This window comes from Acipenser ruthenus, chromosome 12 (genome assembly GCF_902713425.1).
Source record: "Acipenser ruthenus chromosome 12, fAciRut3.2 maternal haplotype, whole genome shotgun sequence".
NCBI lineage: Eukaryota > Metazoa > Chordata > Actinopteri > Acipenseriformes > Acipenseridae > Acipenser > Acipenser ruthenus.
The window spans coordinates 15,596,233-15,622,127 of NC_081200.1; the positions used below are offsets into that span (position 1 = coordinate 15,596,233).

Sequence of the window (25,895 nt, forward strand, 5' to 3'; positions counted from 1 at the left end):
ACTGAAAATACATTTAAACTAGTGTTGATTGAGAAGAATGTACCAGAAATTCAGTTTAAAGGGTTTGAGTGCATTTCCATGCTATTATTATTTTAATAAATAGTTTTCATTGCAAAAATGCTCTTTTGTTTAAAATTCAACATGGGTAGTCAGAGCATTCATTAATAACTGCAAATTTTACACACTATTCGCGCAATAAATAAATCAGTACATGTTATTTTTTTCACAGTGCGACGAATTGGATGCTTTCAGAAAAGTAAGTCCATGTAGTGTACTAGTACTAGATGTGTTCCAATCTTTAAATTAAAATATAAGGTGAAATACAAAAGGTCAGCACTTGCTAAACTAATCAAACCACTTTACTAATAACGAATGCATTTTCTTTATTGATATTTTGTGAGAACAATACGATTTAGCTATTATAGTTCTGTTTTGGTTCAAATTATAAACACAAGATATAGCCTATCGTTTGTATTTAAATATTACTTTCATTTAAATTGCCCCACTGTGAGACTTGTAACTGACAATGTTCTGGAGTATATAAAATGAAGAACAAATAAAAACTGTATTTAACCGTTTAAATCCCCCTGGCTTAGGTAAACAGACTTTTTTTTGTATCCGTTGTTATTCTTCCTTTGGTATTATTATAGGTCAAGAAAGCATTAAAAAAAAAAAAATACTGAAACCGCTGTCCGTATTTGGTATGTCAAAGCGGTATATTTCTGGGTAGTGTTATTACTACACTTCAACATACAGAAAGATATGTAATGTTTCCTTTAAATACAACATTTTTAGTTTATTAGGTCACGCTTTTTTTTTTTTTTTTAGTTTATTAACTGTTAACAAACATTGTTCATTTTTATAGGTGGCTGTGTGGTCCAGTGGTTAAAGAAACGGCCTTACCTGGAGTTCCCCGGTTCAAATCACAACTCAGCCACTGACTCGTGTGACCCTGAGCAAGTCATTCCTTGTGCTCCGTCTTTTGGATGAGACGTTGTTGTAAGTAACTAGCATCAGTTGCAGAGTCAAGTCTCGTAAAGTGCTTTGTGATGGTGGTCCACTGTGAAAGGCGCTATATAAAAATAAAGATGATTATTATTATTATTATTATTATTATTATTATTATTATTATTATTAGCTAAGGGTTAAGGTTAGAGTTAGGGCTAACAAAAACCCGATTTGTTAAACATTAGTACAGTAACAGTTTCCGATTTCAAGCATGATCGACTGGGTATTGATCATCCATAGGGCTCTGGTGTTTGATTGCTCATCCATAAGGCTCTGGTGTTTGCAGTTTTAGCTGGCCTATTTTACATTACCAACTAACAGTTAACAGAAAATAAATAATGCACATATGTTTATTAGCTGTTTGTTAACAGTTAATAAACCAAAAAAGCTTATTATTATTATTATTATTATTATTATTATTATTATTATTATTATTATTATTATTATTATTATTATTATCAGATGAAGCTCGATTAAAATGCATTATGAACTTATATTTCCTCACCACCACGTAATGTTCTGAATTGGATTTTTCTGAATTACTTTGGCAACACTGGATCACTCCTGTCATGATAAATGTTGGATTTTGCAAAATACCACAGGAAAAATACATATATAGAAACAATTTCAATTATTATTATTTATTTTTTTTAATTAAATAAAAAGTAAAGGGTTGGTTTCTGTGCTTTGCTTTGCGAAAGTTTCACGTCATTGAACAATAATGAAGTAAGCAACCACCTTAATGACCTCAGTCCCTTTGCCTGAGTCCGGCCGCAGTCTATTACTTGGGCTTCAGCATTTGTAGTCGGAAGTGACGCACTGTGGTATTGGTTGGTGCGCAGCAGTCCAGACAGAGAGAGAGAAGGGAAGAAAACAGCAGCAAAAATCGACCCAGACGTTCCGTTTAAAAACCGTGAGTATCAGCGTTCAGAATGGATATACTGTTACTCGTTTTTGTGTGTAACTAATTTACCTGATGCAGTTATTTAGGACTTCGAGTCAGGTATCGACTGTAACTAGGGATACATAATAATCTGGAATACGTGATGCTGAATCTGATTTGCCCTCCTCCCCGCGGCCTGCGCTGTCAGGTTGCTGATCTTCCCCATCCTGAAAGTGGAATCTAGGGATTCAGTGAAGCGCTGGCTCGGGGATGCGGGTGCATGTGTAAACATACAAAGCAACTGGCTAAATGTCATGGGTTTGTTGGATGTGCAAACGGTTATGGAAAAGACAATTGGTAATCGAGAACGATATGATCAATGACAAAAATATGGTATGCGTATTTAATAATGAAACTAGTAATATACATACATTTAAAAAAAAAGGCTTATCTGACGAGGACGCGCTGTACCTACAAACCATTAATAACGGTAAATGTGTGATTTTACGCAATATTCAATAGAACATGTACCCTATAAACGTACAAGAAAATACGTGGCAGGTATATGATGTTCATCTCTAACAGAATAAATAATACAAACATATACTGTGTGAAATGAATACATTTCTATTTGAATGCAGGTAAGCGTACAGTACAATGATCACGCAGTGACCGGGATCGGTAAACATGACTTGTTTGCAAATAACAAAGACTTCAGTTCACATATGCATGTTGGCATTCCTTTGTTAATCCTGATCTAATTACAAAATAACACACCGAGATGTCGAGTATTTAATTTTGAAATCAGTAATAAGTGGTAAGCAGAATTATTTACATTGTGAGCTCATTAGACTATGCATCTCTTGGTTATAAATGGTATTGTTACTTTTTGTGTAGCTGTAGTAGTCTCAATTTGTTTTTCAGATTTTCAGGATCACCTTGCAGTAGGACATATAATTAGAACAATGCAAATGATTTCTGTGAAGCATTAGGGCTGTTGTGGAAATAACTCAAATAAGTATTGAATTTGGAGAGTATCAATAATTATCACAGGAGTGATCCGCTTGGAGTTCATTTTTGAGGCTTTCTCCTTATGGAAACTCAATGTCTCTAACTTTCTGGGAAATAAAATATTATGTAATATTGATGTTATCCCTGTATTTTTAGATATTCAAATATCGTTCACATTGCTTGCCAATATTAATAATTTGGCCAATTAATAATTTGGCTATTTGTTTAAACATCGCCTTAGGTGGCACAGTGGTCATCTTGTATGCAAAAATACCTGAGACATTGTTTCTTTCATAGACAGTAGTCAAGTAGATAAAGGTTTTTATGTCTTCATCAGTGTAATGAGTTATGGGGTTAATTGGCTCCCATTCTTTAAATAATATGCAGTGTTATCATTACCACAACCACTAAAGAGCTCTGCCTTTAAATTATTTGTATGTGACTATTCTTTGTAAATCCATTGAACAATGCATATAAAGTGTAACAGGAGAAATCGGGTTATAAGGAGGTTTGAGCCATCACACACACACATACACTGCAAAAGAAGATCTAAAGTCTGTCCCCAGTTAATGTATGGAGTTACAGGGAAAAGAAAGCTGGTATTTGTATGTGCTTATTTTTAATTCAAATGTGGGTTAAAGCACAGCATGTAGCCTGCAGATTTAAGGATTCTTAACCACATTATGTGATTTACAGCTGATACATTTTACACCCCAGTATAGCTAAGTATTAATGTTCTGGTCTGATATCATCTTGCCTTTAACTTTCCTCAGACTTCTACAATACTAGTCATTACTAAAGGACCTGCCAAGTAGCTTATTCTCAGTACTGTGACAGTAGGAAAAAAGTGAAAAGGCAATGCAAATTTCATGTTATGTTGTTCAGCATTTTTAGATGTCTGAAAATAAATGTAAATAAAGTATGGATGTATTTGAGTCCATTTTTTATTTATTTTCCCCTGCCCACGCAGCATTTCAAACATATACATGATTAAATATGTTTCTCAGGTTGAATATTGCAAGACTTCCATTTTATGAGGTAGATTAATATTTTAATATGGTCTGGGGACATTAACAATTGTAGGTTTTTGTGGCCTATGCCAAGTGTAAAACATCTTTGAGTATTATTAATTAATGCTGATGAAGGCATTAGCCAGAAGGTTTAGCTGCTTGACCTTTTTCCTTGAGTGTTTTTTTTCACTATAATTCGTAAAATGCTGTATCTAGTATAGCACAGATTTAAGGACTAAGGGACTTCTTTTCAAACGGAATGCAATGCCCCAAGGGGACTTATGTAGGAGCAAGGACAGCCTCAGGCAGGTTATTGGTTAGTGGTGCGTTAATAGAACATTTTTGCTGCAGTTATTAACATTTCCTACATATTTACAGTAAATGCCTGGAGTTATTAAACTGGATATGGCTGTTTGACACATTGACCTTCTGCCTAGGCCAGTGGACTTTTGACACCCTGCAGTGTGTTCAGTGATGCTTCAACTTGACACATTGTCCACCTTGACCTGACACTAAAAGGGACCAGCTGAATCTGCAAATGGTCTTCTGTGGCATGCAGAATAGGGAGTCGAGAATTCAAGAGCAGTATTTGTTATAGCAATTCAGAATGTCCCATAGTTTATTTCATTCCGATAGAATCTGATATCATTTTTGTAACCTCAGCTGCTTATTGTTAATTCTTCATGAATTGTAGTACTATACAAGTTCTCCTGATTTTGTTTGTCCTTTTTAAAGTGGATGCAGGGACTGAGGATATCGAGAGCACTGGACTCTATACCCAGAAGCACATTACTTATCAATGTGTTATTTGAAGAGAAACGGAAGTCTCTAGGTTTGGTAATCCTATTCTAGTTGTGCTGCATGCACACCAGCATACTCATTCAGGAACCGTGCAGAGGAGAAACCAGTTTACATAGCTGTGGTGGGATGCCACGCCCCTGTGCATATTTTGTGTTTTATGTTGTATGTGGTGTGGTGGTGGTGTTGTTGGTGTGTATATATTGGTGCATGGGGTATAAATTGGGCTATGTAGCATGGGTGATTTAAAATGTATATTGGTATGTGGGCACAGGGATTGCATAAATTAGTTCACGTGACGGGATGCAAGTGAATGATTAATTAGCTTTTGAGTCCCGGCAGAGCTGTATATATAGAGGCACGAATCACTCACTCGAGGTTGGTGTGTTCGGGGCAAATGAATGGGAAGAGAGGAGGAGAAAGAAATATAAAATTAACAACAATTGCTACTCGTACTAAAAACAGCTCAGCACAGTACTTGTTGTGGGTTAGTGTTTTGTTTGTCTAGTTGTTTTGGCCAATGTGCTGTTTTGTTTGCTCTGTGTTTTGTTTTGTATTTAAATCCTTTATTTATAATAAAGCGACGCAACAGCGCATTCACAAAACTTGTCTGTTTACTTCCTGGGCTGACGTCGCCACATGAGCCATCCAGTTCACATATGGTGTCAAGAAGTAGGAAAACTGCACCTTCAATATGCAGGCCAGGAACAGTACTGTGGGCCAGACAAGAGTGTGGAAGAGCAGCTGTGCTGGTTGGCAGAAAGGGCGCCTATGTGTGAGGAATGTTGGGACTTCAAAAAGGCCTACTTTGACCAGAGGTGGAGTCGTGAAGAATGGCTCCGCCTCAAGGCTCTCCTGCCAACAAAGGTGGATTCCACCACCTACGCAGTGTTTCCTTCCCCAAGATTGAGGCCTCAATCTGCGGGGAGCGAGGGCCCTTCCTGGACAACTGCCCCCTCCCAAAGGTAAAGGAGGAAGAGGACCACCAGCCGGCCCCGAGGCGGGAGGAGTGGGAGTTCCCGGTAGAAGGCAAAGAAGCAGGTGCCAGCTGCAGCGTCCAAGCATCTAGTGCTGACGAGGGAGGAGCCTGAACGTCCAGCACGCCAAGGGGAAAGCACAAGCATCCAACGCCCTCTGAGGAAATATGGGACTGATTGATGTACCCTGAAGCAGACCTCATGGAGGCCTTCCCGATGGTGATCGACCTGCTGTGGGCCAGAGATGGGGAGCAATGGGAAGCCTGGTAACAGCAACACCACCCAGTGTCCTTCTCGGACATCGCAGCTGTGGTAATCAACTACCTGGCTGCAGATATGGGAATGCCCCCACAGGTTTGATTCCCATCGGGAGGAGCCACGCCTATCCAGATCCGCAGGCAGTAGGCAGGTCCACGCCAGGGCTCCGAAGGAGAGCCGCACCAGTCCCCCACAACCGAGGGAGAGCTGCACCAGTCCTCCGTGATAGAGGGAGACTACCTGCTGCTCTCTCCGCCACCACCAGGGGGAGACTACCTGCTGCTCTCTCTGTCACCGCCAAGGGGGAGACTACCTGCTGCTCCCGCCTTCACCGCCAGGGGGGAACTACCTGTTGCTCCCACCACCACCACCACCAGAGGAGCTGAAGTTACCTCTCGAGGATCAGCTTCTGCTATCGCCTCCCAAGGATCAACTCCTGCCCCAGCCTGCGCTGCCGAGCCTGCGTCGTCCGGGGCTGCAACGCCTGGGGTTGCCAGGCCTGCTTGCTGTCGCCCCGGGAGGCTAGTTCGCCATCGCCTGGTCATGCCTGCACAACACCGCCTGGAGATGCCTGCTTGTCATCAACCAGGGCTTTGTTGTATCCAGCCGCAGTAATTGCGCTGCCGGAAATTCTGGGGCTGGAGCCCAAGAGAAGGGAGCCACCGGCTACAGAGAAGGGGGAAGAGGTGAGGAGACCACCTCCACCCACAGTAGTTGCTATGATATGTGGCAGGGTGCCCCGCACCTGTGCATATTTTGTGTTTTATGTTGTATGTAGGGGTGCACCGATAAGATTTTCTTGGCCGATACCGGTAGGATGCTGATACTGATAATAAATAGACTACTGGTAAACTACTAGAACAAGACATAGGGCATATATTTAAACTGTTTTATAATTATACATGTTAAACAACAGATATCGTTTACTTGTTGTATTTGACAAAAACGAACAGGCATTGTTTACTTGTTGCATTTACTTCAGAAAATTAATACAAAGAGTAACGTAGTATTATATTGTGTGCTTGACCGCAATTTATACAATTGTTTTACAACATGTCACACAAAAATAACACTTTGCATTTGTACTAGTAAAAACACTTCTGTAGAAAAAATATATAATATGACATTATCCTGTACACTTCACGTGCAGATAAAATGTGTATTAGTACGGGAATTGCACAAATTAGTTCACGTGCTGGGATTCAAGTGAATGATTAATTAGCAATTGTGTCCCAGCACAAATTACTGTCAGGGTTGATGTGTTTGGGGCGAAAAAACGTGAGAGGAGTTGAAAGAAATGTAAAATTAACAACAATTGCTACTCTTACTAAAAAGAGCTCAGCACAGTACTTGTTGTGGGTTAGCGTTTTGTTTGTCTGGTTGTTTTGACCAACATGCCGTTTTGTTTCCTCTGTGTTTTGTTTTGTGTTTGAATCTTTTATTTATAATAAACCGGCGCAACAGTGAATTCACTCACAAAACTGTTGTCTGTCTACTTCCTGGCCTGACGTCACCACACAAGCCATCCTGTTCACAGTAGCCCTTTGTACTTTTATATGCAAACTGGCATGTCATGTAGGCTAATTTGTTCTGTGAGTAGGAGAGTGCAAGTTAAGATAATGAAGCTATCATATTGCAAAATACAGTTTTATCACTCCTTTGTACAAATAATTGTAGATTGAGTTGTGGGTCTGACATGGGATACAAATATTCTGGATACCCAGGAATTAATCTATAACAATTCTTAGTACAATTTTGGGCATCAGGGATTTTGCAAACCAGAATTTATATTTGTAGTAGATTTTAAAAAGCAGAACTGGCCGATTGAAAATAATATTTATTGCTTGTTTTTAATTTTACACTGCATTACTGAAAGATTTCCATCCATCATACTTGTTGCCAGTATCATGAAATAATCTGCAGCCAGCAGCCTGCTATGTATTTCTCATAAAATAGACATGATCTGTATGGGCTGGGGAGTCAAGAGAATGTTTGGTATGTTCTCTGTGAATTAATGCATTTTTTTTATAATTCCTGCAATGAGTTTACAACCTTCTCAAACCTCTAGTTCATTCTGGATTGCCCCAGTGCACATTCCTCGGTTTACACTATGAAAAGTGATACTGCATCAGCAAAGAACACCGCAACAGGGAGCTCGACACCATCATTTTAATTAGTTTGAAAATACTTTTTAATGGGGATGTGTTGAGGTTGACCAAGGAATAAAGCATGTATTTGCAGTCTGTAAAGAAGTATATAGGTTACAGTATGTTTATTTACAAAAAGAACCCCCAAGCTTGGATGGGTAAGCGGTCTATAAACTGTTTTAGCAGGTGCCATGTGCTATGTGACAACATTTTAAGTGAACTCGGTTTAATACCTCATCAAAAGGATGCTCCCTTACTGACCCAATAAGAGCCATACAAAACCTGTGGCATTCTTTGACAGAATGGTGCAAGATGGATGATTGTAATTTATAATTCACAAGAAGGGCCTCAATCTTTTGAGACCCAGTGATTTCTATCTCCTGAGCTTAACTAAGGCTAACTTCACTATAACAAACCCTTATAAAGAACCCCAGTTTTAACGAGTCCAACAGCAAGAACCAATATTTTCAATGAAAATTAGCCCTATTAGAAAGATCACTTGCAGGATCGACCTGGATGCAACAATCTCCAGTGTAAATGTGTTATTCTCTTAGTGAAAACAAAGACCATGGTTGTCTAATTCAAAGATAAGGCTAATTCAAAGATAACCTGTTGTAGTGCGAATCATGCATGACTGATGCAGTCGTTGCCTGCCCGCTATCTTTGTACAAACCTTTATGCAACCAGGCAACGGGTGTGAGGAGGCAACTGCATTGAGGAAACCATGGAAAATATGAAGCAGTCTACACTGGATATTTTTTCAAGAGAAAGGACATCTAAATACAGTATTTAGCATATAAGTGTATGTTATTTCCTTTTTTGTTTCTTTACTGTTTTCATTTAAACATACTGTTTTTAAATGTTGATCGATCTGAAGTAATCTTCATAGAAGTACTATATTGAAGTTTAATTCAAATTGGGCATTTCTTCATTATTCTAATGCAGCAAATTGCCAGACCCTAGTATAGTGAACACCCTGATCTAGCAAACATTTCTCCAGGTCTCTGGGGTTCGTAAGGGAAGTTGGTCTGCATCAATTAAGGAGCATCATGCTTATAAATATGTGGCAAGATTTAATAATTGTACAAGCGGTACAGTTATAAAATGACACTTTGTGCATTAAATTTAAATGAAGGTAATATTTTGAAAAGTAACTTGCATTGTATGTATTGTACACTATGTACTGTAGCTGTGTGGTTTTAATTCTACATTTGAATGTTTATAAAAAGTAACTAATTAAACATTTTATCTTTTACAATGCTATATTTTCAATAACTGGCTGATTGCCGAGTTAATTGTTCATACATGTTCTGCACATTAATGAGGGGGTGGGAGGAAAGGAATCAAAAGGCTCAGGGGTTTGGTCTTGGTGGTGCGGCAGACTGTTTCAGTAGCATTTTGTAATATTGGTTGAAATCTGGCTCATGTCACAAATTATACTAATCTGGAGGTGTCATCTTTAATCTGACTTGGGCGGTTTAGTATTGAGGTGGGATTGCAGAGATATGAAGGGAAGCTGGATCTGGCACGGTAGATGATTCAGTGCCAATTTTCATACGCGTTCAGAAAGAAAGGACGTAACATAAAGACAAAGGCATTATGAAGTCTGAATTAAGCCAGGAAGACTTCATCAGCAGAAGATACTGATCTTCCATTCCGAATGAAAACTGTGAAGCAGCGAGAGGGCCAAAAGGAATCTTCACAGGGAATGCAAGTGGCTGGAAGCCAGATCGATCAACTTGAGGCAGTGAGGCAAGGAAAGAGTGAAAAAGAAAGCAGACAAATGAATTGCCTTTGGGCTGTTTTCTCAAAGCTTACTTAGACCTGTGTAGGTGAATGCTTGAGCTCAGAGAGGAGTTGTTCAGTATAGGCCTTTTGATTTTCTCCCTCTACGAACAGTGACAACGTATAAAATAATTTGATGGGTTGGAATATTGCGGAGGACAGAGCCAGCGTCTCATTTGATCACTTCATCTTGCTAGCATAGAGGACAAGGGGAACTACCATCTTAAACATGGAATTGCACCAAATCACTCTAAAAACATGTGCCAGAACTTCACCCCAAAGAGAACTCTTTAAATTGCCTTAACCCTTTGCGGTCCATTGTCGGACCCTGTCCGACATCACCAAAAAAACGCAAAAACGGGTTTCTAGTCATTTTTACTCCGGAAAAAGCCAAGAAAACCATTCAATGGCCGAGTGGGAGTGACAGGAGCCGAGACAAGCTGATTCAAACAAAAAAAAAAAAAGGCATATCTCATGAATAGTCATACTTGCCCCTGGCATCACATAGGGGCGGTCATAAGGAAACAAGCTGGCTGTTACTGAATCAGCGCACAGAGACTATCACGGACATTTGCAGAGCTTTTTTGAGATGTTATAGTAATAAAATAATGACTTGGATTGCATTATTGAGGAGTTTGGTGATAAAACGAGTGATCAGGAGATGATTGATCGGTATGTACGACTATTATTATTATTATTATTATTATTATAATTATTATAATTTTTTATTTCTTAGCATATGTGAAAGCGATAGCGAACGAAAGGGTGGGGTGGGGCTGGAGATGCCTAGTGAGTGCTTTGTTGATATGGAGGGCCTTTTAAACCACTTTTACTTTTAAATACTTTTAAACAGCGCATCTAAAATTAACTGCGCGTGTGAAAATAAATTGGACCTGACGCGCACTTAATAAATGGACTGCAAAGGGTTAAGCCTTTTGGATCTTTATATGCTGTTCCCTTATTATAAGTTCTAATGAAATGCTGAAGTGTAGTGTTTTCTTGAGTCTTTCTGACTAATGGTTTTTTGTGGACACATTTTGTCTAATTTTGCTGTAAGTTTTTTTTATTCATTAATCATTTGAAATATTCATTAGGAAAACACAAATGCAAATTGGGTTCCATAGCTCCAGTACTCTTACACCTGTCTCTCTAACAGAAAAATAACTTCTGTCAACAACACCGCTGTACTACATTTTCTATAGTATGAAATTCATAGTTTGGTCTTCGTCTTCTTCAACCTAACTTTCAAACTGCCAGGAGCTCAATAGACGCATGTTTTACTTTGTTGCTTTTGAGCCCTGGGATGTGCCTTTTGTGATTTGGACCTCTTTTGGCTTCCCTGACAATAATTAACCAAATTAAATGGATAATGCCATTGATGAGCTTCTATACCCATTATGCTTATCAATGGTCTATAAAGTAACCTGCTAAGAAATTGTAATGATTTTAATTCTTCAAAATTGCACAATTCTCAACAGCTCTGAAAGATTGCTGTTTGGAAGGGTTGACTGATGGTAGACAATTTGTTACTGTTCTGCTACTGACAGCTTGTGGCAGGATAGCTTGCAGTGGTGAGGTGTGGTGATGTCACGGACCAGGAAGTAACTGAACCAAAACAATGGATGGGTGGGTGAAACTGAACGCAGCGGCGGTCAGCTGGATTTATTAAATAATTAAACAAAAACAACAGATTTAAACAAACAACAAAACAAAACAAAACAAAAAGGCATGTTGGCCAAACAAATAAACAGCAACAAGTATATTTTGAATATAGCAATTGTTTTTCGCTCGCTCTCCCGTGTTCCCCCGTACTCTCCTCTGTACACTCACCCCCGCAGCACGGACAGCTGCAGGTTCTTATACTCTGGGCGAGGGGTTAACTAGCTGTTAATTATCTTATTACCCCTCGACCACAGTCTGCACGCGTTTGGTAAGGATGCGTGACTCAGCTAGTTAAATAATCAGTAGCTGATCAGCCATGCATCCTCACGGGGTTTTAAATTATAAATAACAAATAATATACATATAATAATATACATTTTACTGCATCATCATTAACACTGGTGTTGCTTTAAAATAAGCTGCTTTCAGGAGACCTAACAGACCTAACACTGTGAGACAGCACTCTCCGTTGCCTGACGTGAAGTTTCTTTTTTTTAAAACTGCATTGTGTGTACTACCACTAGAATGTCTCTATAATGTAGATGTTTTGTAACAGCGGTTAGTAAACTTTACAGTTGCATAGAGACTGCAGACTGAACAGCTCATTTCACCGTTATTAAGCTCCAGTCATCGGTAAATCTTCAGCCAGTTTGACTGAAATGTTGGTGCCAGGTGTTTTTCTTTTTAACCAGCGCCCCATTCTTTTTTTTTTTTTTTTTTAAAGCTAAAGTCACCGCTTGCATAACACCTAGATAGATTTTATATCTTATTTTTTTTCAAAAATCTTATTGTACTGAGTTTCTATAATGCTTAAAGATGGTGGTCAAGAATCATGTACGAGAGAATGGTCTCGCGGCATTTAAAATATCCAGCAATACTTTATTTATTTGTTTTATCCAGCACTACTCAGTCACTGACACCTACTTCCTTAGAGATAGTTGTAGCGTTTTAAATTTAGGCTTTATAAATTGGGTAAAAAATACAGTAGTTTGGAGTCTTAAAATATCTCTGTGGGATTTTTCCCGCACTGAAAGTTGCAGATATGCGGGAGCAACTTGGAAAATGTGCGATTCCCACGATCCCATGCTGAAATTCAAGCCCTGTATTGGAATCAAGTGTATCTTGAACTGACTTGTTCTAAAGCTTGAAAAAACATAGTAAGTTCATGCTTAGCAAATCCTCAGTCAGAAAGTGTCGATAGAAAATAGGATTTTTTTTATTATTTTAAATTATTTAATAATATAGAGTTGATTAACAGACTGGGCTAAATCTAGGAATGACAAATATTTATGCACTACATTGCTGAGGTAGAAAGAAGGCAGCTGCAAAATAAAAGGTGCAAAGTTCCTGTCCGTGATGTCACATGGTTCAACCGATAGCACTGTCATAGAAGAGGAGCTGGTTCTGCCAGAAAGGGCTGGTGACTGTGCAGTTTGGTGTGCATGCAGTCTGTGGAGAGGGCAGATGCCCAGCACATCTCAGAAGCTATATCTTCACTCATGAGACAGATTGTTTCAGACCCTGCTCATAAATGTTAATTGTTTTTGCATTTTTTTTTTTTTTTTTTTTTGTCGTCATCTCCCCCCGGAATGATGTTGGCCGGTAAAATGTCTGTGTGGCCGGTGGATTTTTCCATCCACTAGCCATGGTGGCTAGTGCATGGAAAAGTTAATTTTTCAAGCCCTGCAATAATGCATCTTAATTATAATGAAGGCGTGGGATGTTTCCTAGAATCCATGCTGGTATTACTGTACTATGTATTGTGTGGTTGGGGGGGGTAAAAAGTGACGAACATACAATAATCTGATTTTCAGTAAAGATTGTGAAACAACTGTTAAGTTATCTTTGCATATTGCAACCACTTTAGAGAGTAATACAAAATGATCTCTTAATCAACATTGAATTACCCTTTTAAAGGCTTGTCATCCAGTTATTAAGTACATTGCTAAAATGGCACTGTGCTTCCCTGCTTACAAAGTGGCTGTAAACATGTTATACTGTAGCAGAAATGAATATATAAAATAAAAAAAGCCTTGCTTAATCAAAATGTTACTCTATACAGGGATAAGGATACTTTGTTTGGCTTTGGAGCATTTCTGTGTTTTGGTCAGAACAATTCTGATTTAGCCTAGGCACACGTTTAACCCTTAGCGGTACATTTATTCAGTGCCTCTCGGGCGTGTCGGGTCGAATTTATTTTCCCACACGCTGTTTATTTTACACGCGCTGTTTAAAACAATTTTATTCACAGTAAAACAGGTTTAAAAGGCACTGCATATCAACAGGACACTCAGTACTGCATCTCCAGCCCCGCCCCACCCCTTGTTCATTGTATTTTTCACATACCTCTACATAGTCGTGCATACTGATAAATCATCTCCTGATCACTCGTTTTATCACCAAACTCCTCAATAATGCGATCCAAGTCATTATTTTATTACTATAACATCTCAAAAAGCTCTGTGAATGTCTGTGATATTCTTTGAGCGCTGGATGTGGAAGCCGCTGTTTTGTTTGTTTTATGTCCGTGTTATCTCTGTGGTGCAAGGTCTAGGTGTATTGCTCAGATCCACCCCTTTTTTTCGGCTCCTATCGGTCTCACTGAGCTGTTGAATGGTTCTCTGCTTTTTCTGGAGAAAAAACGACTAGAGACCTGTGCTTGACAGACCGGAAAGGAATAATTGTATTGTCGGACCTGGTCCGACATAGGACCGCAAGGGTTAAACTATTTCTGTAACTTTACCTTTTCTCTGAAATTTTAGTATTGATCTTTTGCTATGTTTTAATTGTATTCATTTTTATATTTTGCAGAACATCTGATACCATGAACCCTGTTTACAGCCCAGCACCTTCAGGGGTCCCCTATGCAAATCCAAAAGGAATTGGATATCCAGGTAAGTGGACACATGTAATCGTAAGTCACCTAAGCATTGTACAACACATGCTTTACAATATGTTTATATAGGACGCAACAACAGTAGGTATTACTGTTGTTGCGTCCTATATAAACATATTTGAAACCATTGACACAGTGGCTATGAGTGAACCGAATAGCCATCTCCATGGATAAAAGGAGGTGTGGGGCAATTATTTTGACTGACGGGAACAGTAAGTTGAGAAGGCAGTCACAGAACGTTTATTGTAGTAAGGCAGGCAGTTGTCATGTAGGTATTTCTGTTAACCTGCAACAATGTGGATATTAAAGGGAAATTGTATTACTAATATCTTGTGCATATCTGTAATATGATGGCAGATATGCAGTAACCCAAGTAGTGATTTTGTGCATAAAATACTGTATTGCCACCCTAGAACCCCTGTGCATTATAGCCTATAAGTAGGGCTTCTGATTCTTGGTTTTAACCGATAAAACGCGATAAAACACCCCCGATACTAAAAAAATGAAATCGGTGAATAGCCAATAAACACCAGAAAGCACCGGAAAAACTGTAGAAATGGTCAATCTATTCACATTGACTTTACGCTATTCCTATTAAAAAATAAAACCTACTACAAAAATAATAATAAATACATTTCCCAGTGCTGCTGGGCAATGTCCTGACTTGCATCTATCATTGATTCGTTCTCAATACTTTAAATCCGCCCCAACTACTGAAGGACAGCACATTCCTACATTTCTATTGGAGACTCCGCTTGAGAGATTTAAAACGAGATTACAATAAGGATGGAGGCTTGTTAGCGGGATTTCAAGATGTATTACAGTTATGATACAGAGGATTTAAAACAGAATTGTGGTGGAATGTACAAAAATGCCTACACACAAAACCCCCAGAAGAATGTGACCGTAGGGATTTCGTTGTGGAAGACAGCAATGGAAAGAAGGTTCAACTTAAGTGTGCAAGTACTGTTGAGTTACTATACATATCTTGACAGAAAAAAAAAAAAAAACCCTCACGCATTTTGAAAAGTAACCGAAAACACTAATTTCATACAGTATATCAAAAACGAAAGCCCCGAAAAAAAAAGATTTACATAAAACTCCAAAATAGCTAAAAATAAGCACCGAAAAACAAAAGCCCTGCCTATAAGTGACCTTCCTTTTATTTGTATATCATTTGTATTTATCTAAACTTAACTTTTTTTCTTACACCTTAGAACAGCATACAGATGACAGTACTGACCTCCCTGTTTCTGTTTGTTTTTCAGCTGGTTTCCCAATGGGCTATGCAGCTGCACCTGGCTACTCTCCTAATATGTACCCCGGTGCAAACGCAGCCTTTCAGACAGGTAGGACCTGTCCGCTTATATAAACGAATGGCTTCAGTGCTCACGGGGAGTGTGTCCGCTTCTGATACTGGCTGCTAAATTAATCCTAATTGCATTGCAGCATTCTCTGAATATTATGAGTCTGCTGCTGTGTGTTTTCATGTTTGTCATACTAGCTAAACACAAAACAAGTCTTGCTAGTTGAATTCATCTGGCTCTGTTGAATCCTTTTATTAGTACATTAACTTCTTTAGCAGCATTCTTTTTTTCTTTCTTTTGTTACAGGGTTTGCCCCTGGCACACCGTATAAAGTCTCCTGCTCTCCCACTACTGGGGCAGTGCCACCATACTCCTCATCACCAAACCCCTACCAGACAGCAATGTACCCGCTCCGAAGTGCCTATCCACCACAGAACCCATACGCACAGGTAGGGCATTTTAGAACAAAGGTTATTAGGCCCATTTGCTGTAGCTTTCATAACTCTAAATTAAAATACATACATACATACTAAAAAATATATATATATTTTCTTAATGTGTTTTTGGGACATATTAAGATTGCATCACATTACTCTGCTGGAGTACATGTGTCTTTTATATATTATGGCACATTTTAAATGTATACTGTACAATTTGTTTCCCAAATCACATTGAAGTGTGACACTGTAGTGTGCTATTGGCAGATGTATAGCATGGAGATGGATTTTAGTGGTAAATGGTCAATTCTAGTGGTTTAACTACAGTAAATTACCTTCATAGACCTGCACTGAAGTTGGATTTAAATTTGGGTGTATCCTTCCTCTGCATCATAAGTCTGTAATTATCTGGTTTAAAAGGGAGAGTGTTAGAGGCAGGCTAATATTTCAAATTTTTTTAAATATGTTTGGGCTTTGATTGTCTTCTAGATTTAAAGTTTTTGTTTTTTTTGTCTCTTGATTAACAGCAAGGTGCCTACTACACACAACCTCTGTATGCAGCACCACCCCATGTAATTCACCACACCACAGTCGTTCAGCCCAATGGTATGCCTGCGGCCATGTATGCTCCTCCTATCCCACAACATAGAGCTAATGGTGTTGCCATGGGCATGGTAGCTGGGACCACTATGGCAATGTCAGCTGGTATGAGTAAGATGAACATTTTATTTGTGTGTGTGAGTGTGTCTTTATATATATATATATATATATATATATATATATAATATATATATATATATATATACACACACACAGTGGTTTGCAGAAGTATTTACCCCCCTGCAATGTTTTCACATTTTGTTGGCACCTGAGTGTACTCTACGATGCTGTCAAATTACACTTTATATGTAGAATCTACACAAACTACTCCACATTGATAAAGTAATAAAAGACTTTCAAGCTGCAATTCGCATAGTGATCCAACAAAGCAACCATGAAGACCAAGGAGCTTTCAAAGCAAGTCAGGGATAAAGTGGTAGAGATGCACAGACCAGGAGAAGGGTATAAGACAGTTTCAAAGGCACTGCTTATCCCTCTCAGCACAGTGAAGTCCATCATTAAGAAGTGGAAGATGCATCATACCACCCAGACACTACCCAGATCAGGTCCCCCTCCCAAACAGCAGCCAGGCAAGCAGGAAACTGGTTCGGTCACTCTGAAGCCAACAATGACCTTGAGAGATCTGCAAAGTTCTGTGTCTGAGATGGGAGTCGGTGTTCATACATCAGCAATAAGCCAGTCCCTACACAAAGCTGGTCTGTATGGACAGGTGGGAAGAAAAAAGCCATTACTCAAAAAGCCTCATCTTCAAGCACGTATGGAGTTTGCAAAAAAGCATGTAGATGATACTACAGACATTTAGAAAAAGGTTTTGTGGTCAGACGAGACAAACATTTTTCGGTCCAAATTCCAAGAGTTACGTCTGGCGCAAGCCCAACACTGCACATCACCCAGTCAACACGATCCCACCATCTCAAGCATGGTGGTGGCAGCATCATGTTATGGGGATGCTTCTCTTCAGCAGGGACTGGGAAGCTTGTCAGGATAGAGGGGAGAATGGATGGCGCAAAGTACAGACGAATCCTGGAGGAAAACCTGTTTGAGTCTGAACTGGAGAGGAAATTCACATTTCATCAGTGTGGAGTAGTGGTTAGGGCTCTGGACTCTTGACCGGAGGGTTGTGGGTTCAATCCCAGTTAGGGGACATTGCTGCTGTACCCTTGAGCAAGGTACTTTACCTAGATTGCTCCAGTAAAAACCCAAATGTATAAATGGGTAATTGTATGTAAAATTAATGTAATAATTGTAACAATTGTAAGTCGCCCTGGATAAGGGCATCTGCTAAGAAATAAATAATAATAATAATAATCAGGACAATGACCCAAAGCACAAAGCCAAAGCCACACTGGAGTGGATGAACAAGAAGAGAATTGATGTTCTTGAGTGGCCCAGTCAAAGTGCTGACTTGAATCCAATCAAATTTATGACGAGACTTGAAGATTGCAGTCCATCGACGATCTCCAACAAACTTATCAGAACTGGAGCAGTTTTCCTGTGAAGAATGGGCAAAAATGTCACCATCTTACTGTGCAAAGTTAGTAGAGACCTATCCAAAAAGGACTAATAGCTAGTAATTGCGGCAAAAGGTGCTTCTACCAAGTACTGACTTAAGGGGCTGAATACTTATGCAACCAGTAAATTTCATTTTGTACATTTTCTTTGCAAGTTTTGCTGACATTTAACCTCCTCCTCTTAAAAGGTGTTCATTTTATCCACTACAGCTTTGAATAAAAAAAAGTTTGTTTGAAAAACTGTGCATACATTATTTGTAATTCAACAAAATGTGACGTTATTTAGGGGGTGAATACTTCTGCAAACCACTGTGTGTGTGTGTGTGTGTGTGTGTGTGTGTGTATATGTATATATATATATATATATATATATATATATATATATATATATATATATATATATATATATATATATATATATATATATATATATATATATATTATAGTATTGCTTGTCCCCAATCACATGATGTAACATTAAGCCTAATTACAAATACCACTGTATACTGTAGGGAAAAAGGCTGCAGTGTACAGGATGGTCAGTGTCCAAAATACAAATGGATTGCCAGCAATGTTTTTCAATAAATTCCTGAAAATTAACAATAGTTTTATTTTGAGTACTGACCCACAACTAACAGTAAGTGCAAGAGAGCAATATAGTATGCAACACGCAGCTTGTAGACTTAATACTGCAATATGATAATGTCTGAGGTATCCAGTACTACTAAATATTGATTTGATATGCTGCCTCACCCACAAGAGTACCAGGCTGTTCTCTTTCACAGCACTTTAACAATGTAATTACTTTGTGTTTTTTAGGCACTTTGTTGACAACCCATTCCCCATCTCCTGTAGCTCCTCATCAAGTTACGATGCCCACATACAGGCCTCCAGGGACACCTACTTATAGCTACGTGCCCCCGCAGTGGTGATCAGTCTGGCAGTGTAAGTGACCTTTTGCATAGAAAAATCAGATGCAAAATGTAATTGGGTATAAGCATGGCCTCAAAATGGCCTCCAAGTCCATTCCTATGATTTGTGTGTCCGGCAGTGTGTGCAAAGTGCAGACACGGAGCGAATCCTTCCATGTACGAAGCTCTATCACTGATCCAAAAATATTTTTTGATCAGCAGGTTTGTGATACAGGAGCGCTTCTATGACATCCCAGCCGCACTGGGACTAGCCCTTCCAATAAGCAGTACATTGGCTTATACTGGGATTAATGCAATCACGGTCGGGTGTCAAAACTACAGGACATCTACCTTGAAACAAAATGCTGTTCTTGAGTGACACCGATACCACACTGACGAAAATGCTTCGCTGGGCAATGAAACACAATAAGACATACTGTAAACGTTTGTTTGCTAGACCAACACACAGTCGTGCCTGCCTGAATAGTTATGCCTGAAATATGAAGTGGCGATGAGAGAGACTTGTTTAGTTTGCAGAATACACTTGCCGTTAAAGTGCACTAAAAGTCGATAAATTATATGAATAATGTTCGTTGTACTTTTTCAGGCTATGATGCATTTTATTTTATTTTATTTTATTTATTTATTTTAGCTAAGGTTAATGATTTTTCTAATAATATTACTTTACATATTAACCACTCATTTATTTTGGCAATTTCCATGTTAAAAAATAACCTTTTTTTCTTTTTTTTCTTTTTTTGTAGACTTTTCTTTCTTAGCCCTCAAATGTGGACAGTTTGAGTTGCAAATTTTCAATCACGTCATATACAGTATCTTCCCCAATTTCAGGCACGGGTGTATAGCGCTGTTATATGAATTATTATCTGATACAATAAATAAATAGTTTGTTTTGACCAGTACCAAAGGCTTTCTTACAACCTGTAACACCAACAAAATAAAGAAATCTCCTCGTTTTATTCTCTGTAGATACATAGGCATCAATTTTTCACTCTCCACTGTGTATATACAGATGACCTGGTCTGTCAAGCACATATCTTAGGGACTGCTGCCATCTGCCCGTAAAAAACAAAACTGCATACACTTTTACAATACAGTTTTCTTTTTTTTTTTTTATTGAAGCATGTTAAAGACGTGTTAAACTTTCCAGAGGCACATGCAAGCGCCTGCACGCTATTCTCACGGGAGTGACAAATCTGGACTCTCATGCACTCCATGTGTGTTTTAACAGTACAAATTGCGTGGTCATTTTGATTTTTGTTATCCTTTTGGAGCATATAAAAACAAAAACAAATTAACTGTATATATTTGTTTTTATTTATTGTACTTCGTTGGGTTTAATGTAATTTGGAAATATATGTGTGTTCAAAACATTGAAGTCTTGTTGGAAGGGGCTTCAGGGCTCAAAATGTGTTGAAAGCAGCTCTCAGGAATAGACTGGCAAGTGACAGACTGAATACCCTCCTTGTCATAAGAGTTGAGGGACCTCACTGGAAGAAGTTTGATTACTGGATTTCTTTTTCTATAAAGTCAAGCTCAAATGTGCTGCTGAAAGTGGTCCAAAATGGCTCTGAATGCACCTGAAAGCATGTACTGTACAACCCCAGAGCTTCAGTGGGCCTAGGCGACCCCCAGACCCCTGGCCAAAACATTGGTTTTGCACCAGGAGTTTCAGTCAAAATGATCATTGGCCACTTTCATCCATGTATAAGTTGACTTGATGTTGTTCTCAGTGTTTTGAAAGACTAGAATGTTTCCTGATACTTGTTAAGAGAGGAGATATTGGAGACTGGGTTTTTTTCTTTGCCTCTACCAGAAGAGGTCTGGCTGGTTAGCTAAAGTAATGATCAAAATAGTGGGGTTACAGATCTGCAGGGCCAAAGGACTGATATCTTTTTTATTTTGTTTGCTGTTTTTAAAGTAGAAATGTTAATCTCTAATCCATTCTTGTACCTGCAGGTTTAAAGATGGTAGATATGCATTCAGTCAAGTATTGTACACTTGGTGCTGATGCCCTTATGCCTCTGACCCAGGACTCCTTCCTTCCAAAAGAAAAAAAATACACAAAAAAAGAAGAAACTTCCAGTGCTCAACACTTTGCCAACACTCTACCAAAAACCCAAATCAATGAAGTCGTGGTAACCCACATCCGCATATCTTACCTCTTCCAACTCCGCCATTACCGAAACAAAACAGACAAAATGGTCTTGTCGCAAAATTGTGTTTTGTGTACTTTCTTGCAGTTTTATAGCTAACCTATCAAATAAAAAAGGGAGTATAAATTAATTTGGATTCGTATCTAGTTGAATGCATGTTTTTTAAAAATAAAACTAAAAATTAAATGCAGTGCTTGCTCAGCTACCTGCAGTGACTGATGCAAAACCGTCATGTGCGAAATCCAAAGGAATTGAAGTTCAACAAAATAATTCTGCAACCCAGTATCCCTATTGCAGTGTCTTAACTTAATATATAAAAAAATGAACCTACTGAAATAGAGCAATTGTGTATAAGTGGATTTCGATATAATGAAAAACTCTCTAACTTTGGATACATACTACAGTATAAATATTATTATTTGTTTGAGTTAGTCCAGATGGGCACAGTTTTTATTTCATTGGGTGATGTTATCATTTTAGAGATTTTTGGAGGGTGCCTTTAGGGCAAACTGGGGATTCTGTCTGGCAGGCTGTATATTAAGCCAGAACTGTCTTAGCATTTACTTTTGTGTTGATTTGTCAGTGTTATGAATGCAGATGTTAGTGATGTGTTGCGTGCAGGGTGCAAAAAAAAAAAAAAAATGCATGGCCAGGTTTAGGACCTTGGAACAACATGGAGCTGTGAACGGTCCTGCCCATTTCACTTTATTTTCTTTTTAAATATTGCAAAATAAATACTAAAACAGCCATGCAACAGAAAACAGTTCGCACAGAGCCCAAAGTAAGAAATATTGTAACGGCTACTTTGTTTTAAAATGAAGATGGGACTTTTTTTTTAGTCAGAGAGTTGATTTTTAAAGTACCGGAATGGGTTAAAACCATTTTTTCCAGCTTCTAAATTTGGATTCTTATTTCAGGGATTTTATTTCTGCTGAAACTGAGTTTAAAACCACAAAGCAATATGGGGCAATAACTGAACAAGCAATATAACTTCATAACCTATACATTAGTGCTCTCCCCTACACCACACCTAAAAAATGGAATTTTGAAATGGTAACCTCCATCTGTGATTCTGTTTTTATATCCCCAAATATCACAGCAAAAGTAGCTGTCTATACATCATGACTTGCTATTGGGATCTCAAACATGGCTACATGGTCATCCACAAGGTTGATGAGGATCAAATTGAAAGTTTATTTTTCTTGAAAGGGAACAGACAATTTTTGTTAGTTTTGTTTGTGTGTTTTTACATTCAGTTGAACAAATTGGTCAGAATGTTTGTCAGTTGATGCTTTTAAGACTTAGGTCTGCTGGACCTTAAGCATTTGCATATAGCTCATACATTTATCTTCCTACACAAGCCTGTAATGGGGCATACATTTATATTTATATGCAGCAGTTAACGTAAGTCGATTGGTTTTATATGGTGGTAGATTAAGGTAGTATGTGTAATGCGTTTCCACAGTCTCCAAGACTAGTTCTTTCACCATTAACACTGTCACATTGGCACTAAGAGAGCACTGTCCCAGTGGCCCTTCGTGGTTGCAGCATGGTTAGCCGTGTTTTGTGTGGAATCTTCCTCAGAAATATTACCTGCAATACCTGCTATGTAGAATATAGCATTATGCCAGCCTGCAACAGGAAAACGCACCAAATCACTTTTTAAATGATTATTTAAAGGTAAAATGGGGAGTTACAACTAATTCTTGTTTAGTTTAAAATTGGCACAGGAAAAGTATACTTTTAAGTTTTGTTTTATTTTATATATATATATATATATATATATATATATATATATATATATATATATATAAATTTTTAATTGAATATGTTTTAACTTCACAAAGCATTTTCTTTTTAATTCTAAGATGGAACTTCTGCATGATATAGTAAAGTATTGTTCGCAACCTATAAATGTAAAGGGCCTGATTCGTGACAATCAAAATAGCTTGCTATCTGAGGCTGCTGGAAAATTGGGTCCCATTTTACAATTACTATTTATTTTATATGAGACCAGTGCAGTACATGGTGGAAATTGTTCAAACAGTACCAAAATACACTGCAGTATTTAAACATCTCAGTATAGAAGGTCAGCAGGCATTCCCTATACATATAGCTGTACCAAATGCATCACTTCAAGACCAGACACGTGTTAGCAATATTAATTGTTGGAGCTATGGGGTTTGTTTAGCTGCATCATCGTCCTTCACTAACCCAGACCTTTAACACTGCAGCCTTCTACCATCACTTGTCTGTATGCCATAGGTAAAGTGCATACTAACAGTGTCTAGGGAAGCATTTTACCTGTAAAGCGCACAAGACTAGAAAATATGAAATATTTCATAAGAAATGATAAAATTCTGACTGACTTGTAATAAACTGGCAAAAACATTGACTTACATTTTGATTGTTTTTTTGTATTTTTTTTTTCATGGTTTTATTTTACAATTCTATTTGACAAGCACAGTACATTAGTGCTTGAAAATCATTGCGCGTTTATTTTTATTATCGAGCCTGACAAATACAGAGAAAATGACATTTTGACTTGAGCAAAGTTGCTACTCTTTGTAATTGGGATCAAATCATTGCACCCTTTTGTATTTGGCAGCTATAAAAGTGATTTTATCCATTTTTTCCCCGTGGAAACTAGAACAGTTTACTTTTTGAACACATCTACAAGGCCCTTGCTTGTTTCCAACTTCATAGAACTGAAATTGCATTGTCGATCCCCAATAATGAAGACTAAGAGATTAGTGTTGGGGATTAACAGTGTTTCAATATGTCACTTTGTTTATGATTTATTTTATAGTGAGTGAGACCGCAGAATCCAGGGCTGTGCTGAGGTACTTTCTGGTCTAAAAGACCACTATGTTTCAACAGAACTGTCTCCCATTTAACAGCTTTTATATCCAGTGCTGTTGAAAGTCAGAACCAGCAGGTGGCACTGTTTCATGAGAAATATGCTACAGGGGTCTTAAAAAAATAAAAAAATAAAAATAAAATCATCAAATCCTAGTTTTCTGGTTTTGAGGTTTTCTGACACGTAGAGCACTTTAGATTGAGATAATGAAACTGGTAAAACCTAGGAACTGCAACAACGTATTCTTAGGTGCTTTTCTGAACATTGAGGATACCTAACAAATGTCACCTCCTTATGTTGTGTACCTGAAAGCAATACATAGCAACCGATACCTAGTTAAATATTAAGGGACGTGTCTGTTTCAGTCTTATTTGTGATTATTTTGCAAAGTGTTCCTTAACTGCATCGATAAATAGGTACATTTATCTCTGTCATTGTGTTTGAATATACAAATGTTTTATAATTTTGAATTTTAGTGAGTTGTGTTTTACCAACCCCAAAACTACTGGCTTCTGTGTGCACATTTTTTAGAATCAGCTAAAGGGGGTGGGAGGTTTTGTATTTCAGATGTCCAAAGAACCCTCTTACTGGTACAGGTTTTGAAATACTACCTGTTAAAGAAGCAAATGCAACAATAACACTAATGTTATCTGGTGATTTATGCTTACAGCAGTATTGATACTCAAAAAAAAAAAAAATAATAATAATAATAGTTCGACCAGCAAGCAAGCCTGATGCTGGTCTTTAAGACAGTGGCATTTACAGGGTGTCTGAGCTAAAGACAGTCTTGGCGTGAAGCACCTTTTTTGGTACTGTTGCTGTTGCCAATAGGTAAACTGACTACATTTAACAATCGACAAATCAACCTGCTGTTACAGCTGTGTCTGTCCTTCAATGTCTGTGGAGATGGTTAGGGACTGCATTTGCAGGTGTAGTTTATTGAACTGTTGCAGTATGATTTTCTTTAAAGACATTGAAGCAAACTAAGAGGGGGAGGTTATTGCTTGATTTGTCCAAGTCAAATAATATATGTAGGTCCTGAAAACCTTGGCACATGAGAGCTTCTGAAACACAAGCCTCCCGGTTCTCCTTATCCCATTGTTATTTCAAATAAACTTATTTATTTGTCAGTTTTCCCCCCCTTTTTTATGATGTATGCAGCACTATGCTTAAAGAGCAATTGTTTTGGTAATTTCTTTTATTTAGTTTAGGTCAGTGTTGTCTTCCAAATAAAAAGATTTAAAGCATAAGTGATTTTGACTTTTCATTCTGAGCCAGTTCAATTATGTGTAAATTCATGTTTTTTTTCTTCTTTTTTATTGTTTAAACAATCTGTTCAGTGGATGAGTTCAGATTTAAATTCTAAAGGCACGTTTATTGTAACAAAAAAGTTATGTATTAATACTTAAATTTTCAATAAAGATTGACGTGTGTTGCTTATTTGGATTGTGTGTGTGTGTGTGTTTTATTTATTACTTTGTCATGGAAAAGTGTTTTATTAAAGCCCTTTATGACTTGGAGACAAGTTGCAGGTAAGGAGTTACTATGAGTCAGCGGAGCAACAGATATCATTAATTACACAAACACTTGCAGTGTGTCTAATGCATTACACTACTCTTTGATCTAGCTACTTGCCAAC

General features: G+C 38.0%; 1 protein-coding gene across 4 annotated transcripts; it reads left to right on the forward strand.

The window, feature by feature from the left end:
* Nucleotides 1–25,702, forward strand: LOC117417125 (myelin-associated neurite-outgrowth inhibitor). Of its 4 annotated transcripts, none has more exons than XM_059034602.1 (8): nucleotides 1–256; nucleotides 866–1,003; nucleotides 14,351–14,433; nucleotides 15,704–15,784; nucleotides 16,049–16,191; nucleotides 16,707–16,890; nucleotides 19,131–19,256; nucleotides 21,200–25,702. In XM_059034602.1, the coding sequence occupies exons 2-7, from the start codon at nucleotides 987–989 to the stop codon at nucleotides 19,241–19,243; spliced, it is 621 nt and encodes a 206-aa protein (XP_058890585.1). In that variant the 5' UTR covers nucleotides 1–256; nucleotides 866–986; the 3' UTR covers nucleotides 19,244–19,256; nucleotides 21,200–25,702. The 4 variants fall into 4 exon arrangements, with proteins under 4 accessions (XP_058890585.1, XP_058890587.1, XP_058890586.1 ...); XM_059034604.1 differs by having other exon boundaries at nucleotides 866–999; XM_059034603.1 differs by having other exon boundaries at nucleotides 3–256; nucleotides 16,707–16,884.
* Nucleotides 25,703–25,895: the final 193 nt, after the last annotated feature.